This window comes from Leucoraja erinacea, chromosome 4 (assembly GCF_028641065.1).
Source record: "Leucoraja erinacea ecotype New England chromosome 4, Leri_hhj_1, whole genome shotgun sequence".
NCBI lineage: Eukaryota > Metazoa > Chordata > Chondrichthyes > Rajiformes > Rajidae > Leucoraja > Leucoraja erinaceus.
The window spans coordinates 59,784,305-59,800,916 of NC_073380.1; the positions used below are offsets into that span (position 1 = coordinate 59,784,305).

The window sequence follows — 16,612 nt, forward strand, 5'->3', positions numbered from 1 at the left end:
AACATGACCTCCCAACTTCTATACTCAATACTTTTTGACCACCGTATCTTTGATAAAAATTGTTCCAGAGAAACAACGCCCATTTATATAGCATCTTTGATGTGACAAAATGACACAATCTGGGCCACTAAAAATATCATAAAATGCCTTGACCCAACAATTATATTTGAAGATAGTCTCTGAAAGGTGGTGTAGATTGGTTATTGCATGTGAACCGATCATAGTAGAGTAGCATCACTAACCCCACCTTACTGTATGCTTTATATTAACACCCACTTCCTACATTAAGTAGTCTTGGAAGCGGTAGTGATGAACTAACAACTAACCACCTGCTGTACCATGATACCAAGTGTTACAATTAAAGATGACTTTAAACTCCAGACCTGTGTATCATCAATCATTTACATGGTGTCAGAGTGGGATACTTCACTCTGACTGTTGTACCTGCTGAGACGGTGTGTGACCCTAATGTCTTACTGCGTAAATTCCGGGAACTATGCGACCTACCCTCAAACCGTATCTTAGAAAGAGCAACATTTTTCGTGGAACATCAGCTTCCCGACAAGCCTGGTGAAAGATTTATTTGCGATTCGAAATATATGGCTCAGCGATGCCGTTTCGGGGTTATGTCCAACGAATACTACAAAGAGGCACACAATGGTCACCCAGGTACTGAGGCCACGTTGGCCCACGCACAGAGCATGTTCTACTGGCCCGGTATGGCCAAGTACATACGGGACAGAACAGCTTCCTGTCCCATCTGCAACAGTTTGTCACCACACCAACAGAAACAGCCTCTGCTACAACAACCCCCACCAGCACTGCCTTGAATGCCGCTGGCAGCAGACATTTTCGAATGGCACGGTAAACACTACCTAGTCCAAGTTGACTCCTACTCCAACTGGTTCGAAATCGATTTACTGCCCACCATCACATCCGACGTGGTCATTCAAAAGCTACAGAGACACTTTTCCATATTCGGCGCATATTCCATATCCTACCTTGTCAAGGTTGATGGTGCCCTGTACAGACGGAGCCACCAATACTTGCTGCTTGTAAAAGAACCTTGTCCACCACCAGCCGATCCTTTTGCTCCAACCCTGCTGTTTAAACCCTCTGCTGCTGCTAGTCCCGTTCTCCGCCCCAGCCGGCAACCCCGTCTAACAAAACACTACCTCTCCCGCATGCTCACCCTACCGGTCGCCTAAAGTGGCCCCAGCTGCTTTTTCCCTTCCGGGTTCACTATGTCCCTCCCCCACTCATTTTTCTGGTACGGAGGGAGAGGGGTTGGTGCGTACGCGGTCGGGTCGTATTAGTAGACCGCCCGCCTGACAGATGCGGCGAGTACGTTTAAATTTGTGCTTAACTATATTCGCTCTTTACGGGGAAGGATGTAGATTGGTTATTGCATGTGAACCAATCATAGTAGAGTAGCATCACTAACCCCACCTTACTGTATACTTTATATTAACACCCACTTCCTACATTAAGTAGTCTTGGAAGCGGTAGTGATGAACTAACAACTGACCACCTGCTGTACCATGATACCAAGTGTTACAATTAAAGATGACTTTAAACTCCAGACCTGCGTATCATCAATCATTTACAGTGGGGGGAAGGAGATGCTTTCGGATGTAAATGTTCGAACCCGAAACCCAAATACTGGAAACCTCTTCAAGTAACAGAACCAAACTAATTTACCTTCAACACAATTCAAGACTAGGGGAAAATTGTTAGTTTTAATCATATATGCAGAATTAAATAACTCACTGTCATACAACATGGAAACAGGCCCTTCGGCCCAACTTGCCCAGTCTGACCAAGATGCTCCATCTACACTAGTCCCACCTGCCCACATCCCTCTAAACCTTACCAATCCATGCACCTGTCCAAATATATTTCAAATGTTGTGATTGAACCTGCCTCAACTAACTCCTCTGGTAGCTCGTTCCATATACCCACCCTCAGTGTGAGAGCATTGCTCTTCAGGTCCCTATTAAATCCGACCCTCCTCACCTTAAACCTGTGTCCTCTGGTTCTTGATTCGCCTCTGTGGGTAAAGGACTGTCCATTCACCCTTATGATCTTACACATCTCTACATCCTTAAAATCACCCCTCAGCCTCCTGTGCTACAAGGAATAAAGACCTAGCCTGCCCAACCTCTTCATGTAGCTCAGACCCTCGAGTCCTGGCCACATCCTTGGACTCTTTCCTTCTCTGCAGTCTTTCCAGCATAACAACATCTTTCCTACAACATGGTGACCAAGTGTGAACACAATACTTCATATGTGGCCCCAATGAACATCAGGCCAAATGAACTGTTGAAACCCACCTAACTGCTGGATCCAATCTTAAACATAATTACAATTGGTTTAATAAACAATATTGCACTAAGGTCTCCACAATCTGCAACAAAGGAAGGAAATAAAATAACATATTTCACAATTTTTACAGGTTTTCTTTACTCAAGAAAATTGATAATGGGCATTTTTTAAAATTAAAAATTGAGAATAAGCTCAATATTAAGAAAACATCTACAACAGTAACATTTCCATCAATATTTTCCATTTAAAATCTTTGCATTTCTCCCAACAAAACTATACAGCACATTCTCTCAGCGCAGTAAACTTCATCTCTAGTTTCCCTCTCCCCCGACTCTCAGTCTGAAGAAGGGTATCGGCCCAAAACGTCACCCATTCCTTTTCTCCAGAGATGCTGCCTGTCCTGCATAGTTACTCCAGCATCTTGTGTCTATCTTCAGCGTAAACCAGCATCTGCAGTTCCTTCCTACATTAAAGAAATGGACTTTGGCAAAAACCTAGCACCTGCAGTTCTTTGTTTCTACCAAAGTAAAGTAAGCTCTTACACAACATCGGGATAAGCTTGTAAATTTTACAAACAGTGAGCTAAACACTTCCTAACAACCATCTGAATTGCACCACAAGGGAAAATAACGATAGGCCATTTCTATTCAGCTTTGTGGCATCTCTGATGCAAGCTGTCCTGAAAATTCATAATCGAGGCATTAATGCAGTGAAGCTTGACTAATCTTCTGGTATTTTTTGAATATGTAACAAGGAAAATGGACAAGGGAGAGCCAGTGGATGTAGTGTACCTGGACTTTCAGAAAGCATTTGATAAGGTCCCACATAGGAGATTAGTGGGCAAAATTAGGGCACATGGTATTGGGGGTAGAGTGCTGACATGGATAGAAAATTGACAGGAAACAAAGAGTAGGGATTAACGGGTCCCTTTCAGAATGGCAGGCAGTGACTAGTGGCGTACCGCAAGGCTCGGTGCTGGGACCGCAGCTATTTACAATATACATCAATGATTTGGATGAAGGGATTCAAAGTAACATTAGCACATTTGCAGATGACACAAACCTGGGTGGCAGTGTGAACTGTGAGGAGGATGCTATGAGAATGGAGGGCGATTTGGACAGGTTGGGGGAGTGGGCAGATGCATGGCAGATACAGTTTAATGTGGATAAATGTGAGGTTATCCACTGGTAGCAAAAACAGGAAGGCAGATTACTATCTAAATGGCGTCAAGTTGGGAAAAGGGGAAGTACAACGAGATCTGGGGGTCCTTGTACATCAGTTTATGAAAGTAAGCATGCAGGTACAGCAGGCAGTGAAGACAGCGAATGGCATGTTGGCCTTTATAACAAGAGGAATCGTATATAGGAGCAAAGTGGTCCTTCTGCAGTTGTACAGAGCCCTAGTGAGACCACACCTGGAGTACCGTGTGCAGTTTTGATCCCCTAATTTGAGGAAGGACATTCTTGCTGTTGAGGGAGTGCAGCGTAGGTTTACAAGGTTAATTCCCGGGATGTCACACAGAGAGTGGTGAATCTCTGGAACTCTCTGCCACAGAGGGTAGTTGAGGCCAGTTCATTGGCTATATTTAAGAGGGAGTTAGATGTGGCCCTTGTGGCCAAGGGGATCAGAGGGTATGGAGAGAAGGCAGGTACGGGATACTGAGTTGGATGATCAGCCATGATCATATTGAATGGCGGTGCAGGCTCGAAGGGCCGAATGGCCTACTCCTGCACCTAATTTCTATGTTTCTATGTTTCTATGTCGGGACTGTCATATGCTGAGAGAATGGAGCAGCTGGACGTACACTCTGGAGTTTAGAAGGACGAGAGGAGATCTCATTGAAACATATAAGATTGTTAAGGGTTTGGACACGCTAGAGGCAGGAAACATGTTCCTGATGTTGGGGGAGTCCAGAACCAGGGGCCACAGTTTAAGAATAAGGAGTAAGCCATTTAGAACAGAGATGAGAAACACTTTTTCTCACAGAGAGTGATGAGTCTGTGGAATTCTCTGCCTCAGAGGGCGGTGGAGGCAGGTTCTCTGGATGCTTTCAAGAGAGAGCTAGATAGGGCTCTTAAAAATAGCGGAGTCAGGGGATATGGGGGAGAAAGCAGGAACGGGGTACTGATTGGGGATGATCAGCCATGATCACATTGAATGGCGGTGCTGGCTCGAAGGACCAAATGGCCTACTCCTGCACCTATTGTCTATTGGAGCAACTTTGCAGCAATGCTGCATCATTACTGATACTGGAATAGTATTACAATCGGCTGGTTCGATGGGTGACAAACACCATTTGCCGCATCCTACAATAGAGGGATGGATGGTAATACAGTGAACAGGCTTTAGCCTGTTGTGAAGTTTTTTTCTAATCAGTATAATCAGGAGCTGCACATGATCACAGCAGCTTACTGTGCACCAGAATGAAGCGTGCAATCACCCATGATACCATTTTGCATGCTGCCTTCAATGACACAATATAACCAACTTTGCATAAGTTTTCTTGTTCAACAGCAAGCCGTGCCAGTCAGGAATGGACTGCAAGGACCATCTGACAGACAATCTTTCAGCCCCTTTTAACATTTTCCGGTACTGTATTTTCATTCGTATTTCTTCTGCCCAGCTGTTATCAGAGAACTGAGCTATCCCACCACATCTACAGAGCAGTCCTGAACTACAATCCATCTCATTTGGAGACCCTCGGATTTTCTTTGATTGGACTTTACTGACTTTATCTTGTACTACACATTACTCCTTTATCATGTATCTGTGCATAGTGAATAGCTTGATAGTAATCATGTATTGTTTTTCCGCTGACTGGATCACACGCAACAAAAGCTTTTCACTGTACATCGGTGCACATGACAAAAACTAAATTGGAACTTTGAAGAAGAGTCGCGACCTGAAACGTCATCCATTCCTTCTATCCAGAGATGCTGCCTGTCCCGCTGAGTTACTGCAGCATTTTGTGTCTATCTTCAAACTAAACTTCTATTCTCTGAGACTAGGGAGAAAGCCAAAAGAAGGCAAGAGAAATTGCCAAACACACTGAAACAACATCTGAAAGAGAAAATCCAACAACCGATCTGTGAAAGGTAAACGGTTCTTACCTGTGTGTATTCAAAGTCGGAAAGAAGGGCAATGCTCTTAATATAATCCAATCGAACCTGGTGCTCAGGGTTGGCTAACTGGACCGGAGGTATTAAAGTGCTCATTGCTGAGACTATCGTCTGAAATCGGATAGGAAACAGTTACGGACATTAATCAGAGAATGTTTATTTGAGTGACAAAGCTGGATTTGTTGTGCTCAGTCACATCAATGTGTAATTGTTGATAGAATGAGCAAAACCATCAGAACACTTACCACGATGGCATCTTTAATATTTTTCCTAATATCTTGCACTTTCATCTTCTTTTCTCTGTGTTAAAAATAACAGGAATGGCTTGAGTTATTCAAGGTAAATGTTGATTTGGAGGTGCAGCGTGGACGCAGGCCCTTCGGCCCACCAACTCCATGCTGACCATTGATCTTCTCTAACACTGTGTCCAGTGTAGACTAGGGACAATTTACAGAAGCTAATTAACCTACAAACCCGCACATCTTTGGAGTGTGGGAGGAAACCGAAGCCCCCGGAGGAAACCTGCAGGGAGAACATACAAACTCCGTACAGACAGCACCCATGGTCAGGATCAAACCCAGGTCTCTAGCGTTGTGAGGCCTCCACCCTGCTCCATACATGTTCATTTGTATTCAGCAATAAGGGATCTATCATGGTTGTAGAAACAACTCATGTTGATATTTAGCTACCTATCAACCTGGAGAGAGAGCGAGATGTCACTTTGTTGCTGCTACTCTCAAGATATCCCAAATGTTACTGCAATATCATTAGATAACTACTTGCAAAACCAATTTATCTAATGTTCTCAAAAAACAGTTCAACTGTATGGAGGGGGGGTCTGAAGAAATGTCCCAACCCAAAACGTCACTGTCTCCAGAGATACTGCCTGACCCGCTGAGTTACTCCAGCACTCTGTGTCTAACTTTGGTATATACTAACAAACATCGATCCAGGATACACAAGAAACTGCAAACACTGGAATCTTGAGGTCTAAAGAGGGGTCCCGACACGAAAAGTCTAGAGCGCGGTCCTGATCTAACATCTACCTAACTGAAGACCCTCAGACTCACTTTAATCAGACTTTACTGGACTTAACCTTGCACTAAACATTATCCTGTATCTGTACACTGTGGATGGCTTGAATGGAATCATGACAGGATAGCAAGCAACAAAGAAGCTTGTCACTGCACCTTGGTACACGTGACAATAATAAACTAAACTAAGCCAATCCATTTCTTCCAGAGATGCTGCCTGACCCGCTGAGTTCCTCCAGCATTTTGTGTTTTACTAAACATTCCTCTCATCCCACCTCCTCTCCCCAATCCATATCCAACTGACCCACCATAGCCCCTTCATGCAAGTCGTCGACCTGAAATGTCAACCATTCCTCTCCCCCTCCAAAGATACTTCATAAGTTCGTCCTAAGTCAAGTCTACTCTGCCATTTAATCGTGGCTGACCAATCTTTTCCTCACAACCCCATTCTCCTGCCTTCTCCCCATAGCCCCTGGCACCCACACAAACCAAGAATAGTTATTTTGAGGTCATTTGATATCAGTGATAACCTAAGTTGATATCCTGACCCGAAATGTCACCTATCCATTTTCTCCAGAGATGTTGCCTGACGCAATGAGTTACTCCAAGATTTTGTGTCTATTTTTCATACAGCTCAGTCCATTGAGTTCATCCAACAGATTTTATTTTATCCCCTTCCCCATGCAACTGTGCCTTAAACCCTAAACACAGCAAGCAGCAAAAAAAAACAAACTTACTCAGCATTAAATCCATTGACGTGCAAGATTCGCATTTGCTTGACAATTGTACTTTTTCCAGATTCACCAGCCCCTGAAAAAGAAGCAGATACAAGCAAATTAAAAAAAATAGAATCATCAATACAAAACTATCTTACTATTCTGCGTATGTGAGAGAGAGAAACAACGTACATGTGTATGACCATATGGATGTGTATATAAACATACATTGTATTTTTATATTCCTTTCTGGAATTAACACCATCATATCTCCATTTTGGAGGTGGTGAATCTGTGGAATTCATTGCCACAGACGGCTGTGGAGGCCAAATCAACAGATATTTTTAATGTGGAGATTGATAGGTTCTTGATTAGTACGGTTGGTAGGGGTTACAGGGAGAAGGCAGGGAAAGATTGATCGTCCATGATTGAATGGTGGAGTAGACTTGATGGGTTAAATGGACTAATTCTGCTCCTATAATGTATGAACATCTTGTATTATCTTAAGGATTGACAGAGAGGAGGGCTCCTGTCACAGTACAATGGAGCATGGGCCATGCCAATAGAATTAGGTTACGCGTAGGAAGGAACTGCAGATGTTGGTTTACACAGAAGATAAACACAAAGTGCTGGGTTAACTCAGCGGGTCAGGTAGCATCACATGAGAAAAGGAATACGTGACGTTTCGGGTCTAGACGCTTCTTCAGGGGAGAGGGAAATTAGAGGTATGAAAAGAACAAATCACAGCCAGCACTGATAACCCAGGAAAGGTAGAGCCCACAATGGTCCATTGTTGGCTGTTGAAGAGGTGATTAACGAAGGGTCATGAACAGTGAAGCTGGTAGGGGGAGTGGGGGAGTTGGGGGGTGGGGGAGCATCAAGTTACCACATTTTGATAACACAACTTTCTTGGCACAATATTGCAACCCAAGACAATATGGTGAGGAGAGGCACGCTGACAACATTGCAACACAGATGCATCAAGCTGCACTCCATTGACATGCTGTTGCAAGATCAAAAACGCATGGAGCACAGCACTGACATATTGCAATATTATGACAACGTGCTAATTCAGACTCACATAAGGTTGCGATTTAAAGGAAGGGAAATCAATCCTATTCACGTTGTGTTGCAATACATATGTACATCAAGGAGTCCTGCATTGGCACTACGTTGCAATATAGGTTTCAAGGAGCAAGCCATTCGCATTACCTTGCAGTACAAGCATATATCAAAGTGCATTCATTCAACTGATATTGTATTGCAATACAACAGTACAGCACAGGAACACTAACCAACCCTGGATGACATATTTAGGTGGACTCCATTGAAATACCGTGGTGTAAAGACACAGCAAGCATTGATGCAAGGATACATATATTGCAGAACAGATGCAAGGAGGAGCGTTTCACTGATATTCTGTTACAACTTAGGATGACCGAGCACTCCGCTGGCACAATGTTGCAATATAAAGATACATTGTGGAGCGTGCCACTGACATATACAACAAGGCGTATTCTTTTGATGTGATATTGCAATATAAAGATGATGTTGCAGTATATTTTCGAAGAGCACTCCGCCGACACTGCGTTGCAACAAAACGCTACATCAGGATGCACTCCGTTGACATCATATTGCAATAAATTAAAAAAAAAACACCAAAGCTTTCCTGAAACATGATTCTGAAATACAAAGCGGCAATCGCAGGGGTACACACTCCGTGGAGCCCTCCACTCGCACGGCTGCAGTGCACACACACATCAAAGTGCAGTCCATTGGTATTATATTGCAATATGAAGATACGCCGAGCGCTGCGCCGGTGTTGCCACTGAAGGAGCAGATACACGAGAGGAGCTCCATTGTAACATGATGTTGCAAGAGCGGTCGCTTGCTCCACGGCGCTTACCCAGCAGAAGCAGCCGGTGTGTCGCTTTGTACGCCTGCCTGTCTTTTTGCAATTGCTTCTCGATTTTCTTGTTGGCTTCTCGCTGGGCTTTCTCATCGTGCCGCTGATCCTCCGTCTTGCTGTTGCCCAAACAACCCATGGCTGTCTCTGGACTCCTCGCCCTGCCTTTCACCTCACCTCCCCTCCCCTCCCCTCCCCACCCCACCCCACTCCACTCTCTCTTTCTCTCTCCACACTCTCCCTCCCCTCCTCTCTCTCTCCCCCCCCTCCTCCTCGCCCTATCTCCTCCTCCCCTATTCTCCCTCTCTCCCCTCTCCCTACCCCCTCACCTCTCCCACCGCCCTCCCTCTTTTCTTACCCCCCCTCTCTCTCCCCACCTCCTCCTCCTCCTCTCTCTCTCTCTCTCTCTCTCCCCACCCTTTCCTCCCTCTCTCTCAGATGGTTTCAGATACAAAATTGCCACTGATGCACAAGCAGGGAGCGCGCCCTCTGGGTTGCTGGCTCTCTCTCTCTCTCTCTCTCTCTCTCTCCTTCCTTCCCTCCCTCCCTCTGTGCAACGGCAGGGAGGGAAGAGAGAACCAGTTGCCCGTCACAAACGCCTCCACCCCCCCTTGGATATTTTACCCAAAGAAACCTCCAAATAATATTTTAAACAAATGCACTACCGTCCTCCGCTAAACCCCAAACACGCAATAGCTGGAATAAAAGCAGAAATGCAATCATCAAACAATCCAGCCAGAAGTCGCCGTAGATAATGGGCAAATGTTTTTTTTAAAAACATGCTAAAAATAACCCAGCGCGGGAGCGCGCACGGGCTGCAAGGGAGCCGAGCCGAGCCGGGGGCGAGCACAGAGGCTCCGCCTGCGCGGCCACGGGCGCGTCCCCGCGGCTCCCGCACAGGGCGGTGCGGCTCCTGCACCATCCCCGCACGCCCGGGCGCCCATCCAAACCCTCACAGCGGCGCCGCGCCGCGCCGCGCATCCACCGCCGCTAATGCAAAGGAGGTTAGAGGAGAAAAACAACACTGTTCCGATGACACTTCGAAGCAAAAACTGTTCTGATGCTGATACCTCTGAGTGCCCCTTCCCACCCCGCACCCGGTAACTTGCCAAATTAAACTATTGGGACAATGGTGTGCCTTCACACTGTAAGCAAACACACACATTTCATTTATATATTCATATTTTGCATAATAAAACTTATACATGAAATATATTCATGCATGCACACACATGTATGGTATAAATACATTGTATATAATACAATATGTACATATATATATGCACTAAATAGATATAGCATGCCTATATAGTGCATATATGTATACAATGCCTGTGTGTGTGTATATACACTCACACACACAAGCATATGCACACTATATAGTTACATACATATGTATGGTGCAAATGCATTTATTTAGTATATATCGCATACATATATATAATGCATATATGTGTATGTATACAATACATATACGTATACACACACACACACACATATATATATATATATACAGTGGCTTGCAAAAGTTTTCATACCCCTTGAACTTTTCCACATTTTGTCACGTTACAACCACAAACGTAAATGTATTTTATTGGGATTTTCTGTGATAGACCAACACAAAGTGGTGCATAATTGTGAAGTGGAAGGAAAATGATACATGGTTTTCAAATGTTTTTACAAATAAAGAACTGAAAAGCGTGGCGTGCAAAAGTATTCAGCCCCCCTGAGTCAATACTTTGTAGAACCACCTTTCGATGCAATTACAGCTGCAAGTCTTTTGGGGTATGTCTCTACCAGCTTTGCACATCTAGAGACTGAAATTTTTGCCCATTCTTCTTTGCAAAATAGCTCAAGCTCAGTCAGATTGGATGGAGAGCGTCTGTGAACAGCAATTTTCAAGTCTTGCCAGAGATTCTCAATTGGATTTAGGTCTGGACTTTGACTGGGCCATTCTAACACATGAACATGCTTTGATCTAAACAATTCCAATGTAGCTCTGGCTGTATGTTTAGGGTTGTTGTCCTGCTGGAAGGTGAACCTCCGCCCCAGTCTCAAGTCTTTTGCAGACTCTAACATGTTTTCTTCCAAGATTACCCTGTATTTGGCTCCATCCATCTTCCCATCAACTCTGACCAGCTTCCCTGTCCCTGCTGAAGAAAAGCATCCCCACAGCATGATGCTGCCACCACCATGTTTCACAGTGGGGATGGTGTGTTCAGGGTGATGTGCAGTGTTAGTTTTCCGCCACACATAGCGTTTTGCATTTATGCCAAAAACTTAAATTTTGGTCTCATCTGACCAGAGCACCTTCCTCCACATGTTTGCTGTGTCCCTCACATGGCTTGTGGCAAACTGCAAACGGGACTTCTTATGGCTTTTTTTCAACAATGGCTTTCTTCTTGCCGCTCTTGCATAAAGGCCCGATTTGTGGTGTGCATGACTAATAGTTGTCCTGTGGACAGATTCTCCCACCTGAGCTGTGGATCTCTGCAGCTCCTCCAGAGTTACCATGGGCCTCTTGGCTGCTTCTCTGATCAATGCTCTCCTTGCCTGCCCTGTCAGTTTAGGTGGACGGCCATGTCTTGGTAGGTTTGCAGTTGTGCCATACTCTTTCCATTTTCGGATGATGGATTGAACAGTGCTCTGTGAGATGTTCAAAGCTTGGGATTTTTTTTATAACCTAACCCTGCTTTAAACTTCTCCACAACTTTATCCCTGACCTGTCTGGTGTGTTCCTTGGGCTTCATGATGCTGTTTGTTCACTAATGTTCTCTAACAAACCTCTGAGGCCTTCACAGAACAGCTGTATTTATACTGAGATTAGATTACACACAAGTGGACTCTATTTACTAATTAGGTGACTTCTGAAGGCAATTGGTTGCACTGGATTTTATTTAGGGGCATCAGAGTAAAGGGGGCTGAATACTTTTGAATGCCACACTTTTCAGTTTTTTATTTGTAAAAAAATTTGAAAACCATGTATCATTTTCCTTCCACTTCACAATTATGCGCCACTTTGTGTTGGTCTATCACATAAAATCCCAATAAAATACATTTATGTTTGTGGTTTTAACGTGACAAAATGTGGAAAAGTTCAAAGGGTGTGAATACTTTTGCAAGCCACTGTATATATAATACAATGCCTATATATATATGTGTGTGTGTACCGGCACAGATATGCATGCAAATACACAAGCACACACATATATATTTATACAAAAGTAGACAAAAAATGCAGGAGAAACTCAGTGGGCGAGGCAGCATCTATGGAGAGAAGGAATTGGCGACATTTTGGGTTGAGACCCTTTTTCAGAATGTCACCTACAGCAGGTACCTCAGGAACTGGAAAGATACCACCATTGGCGTCCCCACATAAGTTCATAAGTTCTAGGAACAGAATTAGGGCCCATCAAGTCTACTCCATTATTCAATTAGGACTGATCTGTATTTCCCTCTAAACCTCATTGCCTCGCCTTTGCCTCCAAACCCCTGACACATGTACTAATCAAGACTCTGTCAATCTCTGCCTTAAAAATACCCAATGATTTGGCCTCCACAGCCGTCTGTGGCAATGAATTTCACAGACTCACCACCCTCTGGCTAAATAAATTCATCCTCATCTTCTTTCTAAAGGTACGTCCTTTTATTCTGAGGCTGTGCCCTCTGGTCCTAGACTCTCCCACTTCTGGGAACATCCAGATTTGCTCCAGGTAATTGCAGCTGCAGTCCAATGTGTCTCCAGTATAGATCTACTTCATCGCTCTTCACCCAATGCAAACACTATTGCAAGAATCTATCTGGTGAACCCTCCTTGGATAGGGAGGGTACATTTGGAGAAACATTCCTGGATAGGGAACTGACATAGGGAATCAAGCATTTAATCAGGGGGCATCACAACATTCAGCATCACAATCAGTTTGGGACCAGCACCATCCAAGACTGCAAGAAATGGCTGAAGAAGGGTTTCGGCCCGAAACGTTTGCCTATTTCCTTCCCTCAGGCAAATATATAGAAGTGTAGATGCTGCAGGCATTCAACCATCTTACAGCAACCTCCTGATCTACTACCTTCATTGGAGACCCTCGGACTTTCTTTGATCGATCTTTACTGGCTTTATCTTGCACTAAACGTTATTCACATTATTCCCTTTATCGTATCTGTACATTGTGGATGGCTCAATTGTAATCATGTGTAGTCTTTCCGCTGACTGGTCAGCACGCAATAAAAGCTTTCACTGTACCTCGATACACGTGACAGTAAACTAAACTCAAACTCAACTCAACCAAACTTGTTCACAATATTCCAAGGATCAACCTGGTGAACTTTCCTGAACAGGGAGATGGGCCTGTACAAAACTTTCCAGGTGCATTCTCAATATAATTGGAGCACCAGTACTGTTGTACCGAGATTCTCTTATAATAATAAACAACAGACCATTTACTTTCCTAATTCATTGCTGCAACAGGTTACCAGGACTCGAAGGCCTGAGCTACAGGGAGAGGTTGGGTAGGCTGGGGCTTTATTCCTTGGAGCATAGGAAGATGAGAGGTGATCTTATAGAGGTGTACAATATCACGAGGAATAGATAGGGTAAATGCACAGGCTTTAACCGGAGTAGGGGAAACCCGCTATTCAAAACATTGAATTAGACTTTAGAGATACAGCACAGAAAAAGGCCCTTCGGCCCACCGGATCTACACCGACCAGCAATCACCCCATACACTAACAATTTTATACACCAGGGACAATTTTCAATTTTACCATAGCCAATTAATCTACAAACCTGTGTTTAAGAAGGAACTGCAGATGCTGGAGAATCGAAGGTACACAAAAAAGCTGAGTTTCTCCAGCTTTTTTGTGTACAATCTACAAACCTGCATGTCTTTGGGATGTGGAAACCAGAGCAAACGAGAAAAGTCAGTCAAGTCAAGTTTATTTGTCACATACCATACTGGTGAGATAGGGTTTACAACCAAACAAACTATAAACACAATCATAACACACATATTCTTTTACATAATAAATAATGGAAGGACAAACGTTCAGTAGAGTTAGTCCCGAGATAGGCGTTTACAGTCCGAATGGCCTCTGGGAAGAAACTCCTTCTCAACCTCTCCGTTCTCACCGCATGGCAACGGAGGCGTTTGCCTGACCGTAGCAGCTGGAACAGTCCGTTGCAGGGGTGGAAGGGGTCTCTCATGATATTGTTGGCTCTGGAGTTGCACCTCCTGATGTATAGTTCCTGCAGGGGGGCAAGTGAAGTTCCCATAGTGCGTTCGGCCGAACGCACTACTCTCTGCAGAGCCTTCTTGTCCTTGACAGAGCAATTCCCAAACCAGATGGTAATGTTCCCGGACAAGATGCTTTCCACCGCCGCTGCGTAGAAGCACTGGAGGATCGTCAGAGACACTCTGAATTTCCTCAATTGCCTGAGGTGGTAAAGGCGCTGCCTTGCCTTACTCACGAGTGCTGAGGTGTGTGATGCCCATGTCATATCCTCGGAGATGTGGACTCCCAGATATTTAAAACAGTTCACCCTATCCACAGGATCCCGATTTATCCTCAATGAAGTGTACGTCCTCGGATGATGTGCCCTCCTAAAGTCCATGATCAGCTCCTTCGTTTTTTTGATGTTCAAGAGGAGGCTGTTATCCTGGCACCAGAGTGCTAGACCAGCCACCTCCTCCCGGTAGGCCTTCTCGTCGTTGTCTGAGATCAGGCCCACCACCACAGTGTCATCAGCAAACTTAATTAATGAGTTGGAGCTGAACCTAGCCATACAGTCATGTGTGTACAGGGAGTACAATAGGGGGCTGAGGACACAACCCTGGGGCGATCCTGTGCTCAGGGTGAGTGACTTTGATGTATTCCCTCCCATCTTGACTACCTGGGGCCTGGCGGTGAGAAAGTCCAGGACCCAGGCACACAGGGAGGTGTTGAGCCCCAATTCCATTAGCTTCTTAATTAGTCGTCACAGGGAGAACGTACAAACTCCGTACAGACAGCGCCCACAGTCAGGATCAAATCCGGGTCCCTGGCGCTGTAAGGCAGCAACTTTACCACAGCGCCACCGTGCCGCTCTTCTTCCACTGAATCCCTCTGTTTTATCTGCCGAGTTCTCCCTTTACATGGCGCTGCTGTTTGATAGATTGAATTTGCCCTATGAATGACCCTGTTAATTTAATAACTGAATTCTCCCATAACCATCTCCAATGGACAATATGTATGGAATTGCCACATGGTAGGGCACATAGAAGTGGGCTAACATAGAACTAGTGTGAACTAGTGGGCATTTAAGGTGAGAGGAGAAAGATTTAAAAGAGGGGCAAGTTTTTCACATGCAGTGTGTAGGGTGCATGGAATGATATAAACTCTTCCTGTTTTATTAGTTTTGAGATACAGCATGGAAACAGGCCCTTTGGCTCATCGAGTCTACACCAACTATCGATCACTCATTCACACTAGTTCTATGTTAGCCCACTTTCTCACCCACACCCTACATTCTGGGGACAATTTACAGAGAACCAATTAACCTACAAATCCCAACTATTTTAATAACTCAATTTTTCCAGTAACCATCTCCCACTGACTCAATATGGAATTGCCACTTGGTAGGGCATAAGTTTAAGGTGAGAAGATAAAGCTTTAAAAGAGATCAGAGGGGCATGTTTTTCACACAGAGGGTGGCTTGTACATGGAGTGAGCTGCCAGAGGAGGTGGTAGACGCAGGTACAAATACAACGTCTTGGATAGGTACACAGATGGGAAAGGTTGAAAGAGATGTGGCTCAAACACAAGCGTATGGGATTAGATAGATAACTTGAGATGAACTGAGGGGCCTGTTTCCATGCTGTAACTAACTAAATCCCACAGATCTAACCAGTCAATTCTCCCAGTCACCGACTCTCATTATTTTAAGAACTAAATTCAGCAAGTAACAGTATCTAATAGTTTTAATGACAATATTCTGTGTGGTAGAGTTGTTGCCTTACAGGGCCAGAGACCCGGGTTCGATCCTGAATACGGGTGCTGTCTGTACAGTGTTTTGTACATTCTCCCCGTGACTGCGCAGGTTTTGCCCGGGCGCACCAGTTTCCTCCCACATTCCAAAGACGTACAGGTTTGTAGGTTAATTGGCTTTGGTAAAGTTTGCAAATTGACCCTAGTGTGTGTAGGATAATGCTAGTGTGCGGGGATCGCCAATCGGCGTGGACCGGTGGGCTAAAGAGTCCGCTTCCGCGCTGTACCTTTAAACTAAACTATTTAAAGGACAGAATTCTCCCAGAAACAGCCTCCCGTCACTTTGATAATTGAGGTTGCTCAGTTACTGTCTAACATTTACTACAATAATTGACTCCTGTCACTGTTTGAATGATTGAGTAATCCAGCAAATTGTCTCTGCAGTTTTAATTAGAGACCTCTCCCACCTACTATCTCCCATTTTTTTTAAATAACAATTTCTACCACTAACTGTCTCCCACTTTTTTTTCAAACAAGGATTCCTTCCAA

General features: G+C 44.5%; 1 protein-coding gene across 2 annotated transcripts in view; it reads right to left on the reverse strand.

Moving 5' to 3' along the window:
- LOC129696467 (guanine nucleotide-binding protein G(s) subunit alpha-like) overlaps positions 1-16,612 on the reverse strand; it is a 219,322-nt gene that overhangs the window by 142,061 nt on the left and 60,649 nt on the right. Inside the window, exons 1-4 of one of the 2 annotated variants that reach the window (XM_055634390.1) lie at positions 9,101-9,288; positions 7,216-7,288; positions 5,690-5,744; positions 5,436-5,555 (exon numbers count right to left, since the gene is read on the reverse strand). In XM_055634390.1, coding sequence (XP_055490365.1) covers positions 5,436-5,555; positions 5,690-5,744; positions 7,216-7,288; positions 9,101-9,239 — 387 coding nt within the window. In that variant the 5' untranslated portion in view covers positions 9,240-9,288. Of the gene's footprint in view, positions 1-5,435; positions 5,556-5,689; positions 5,745-7,215; positions 7,289-9,100; positions 9,289-16,612 lie in introns of those variants that run through there. The other variant, XM_055634388.1, reaches the window with a different exon arrangement.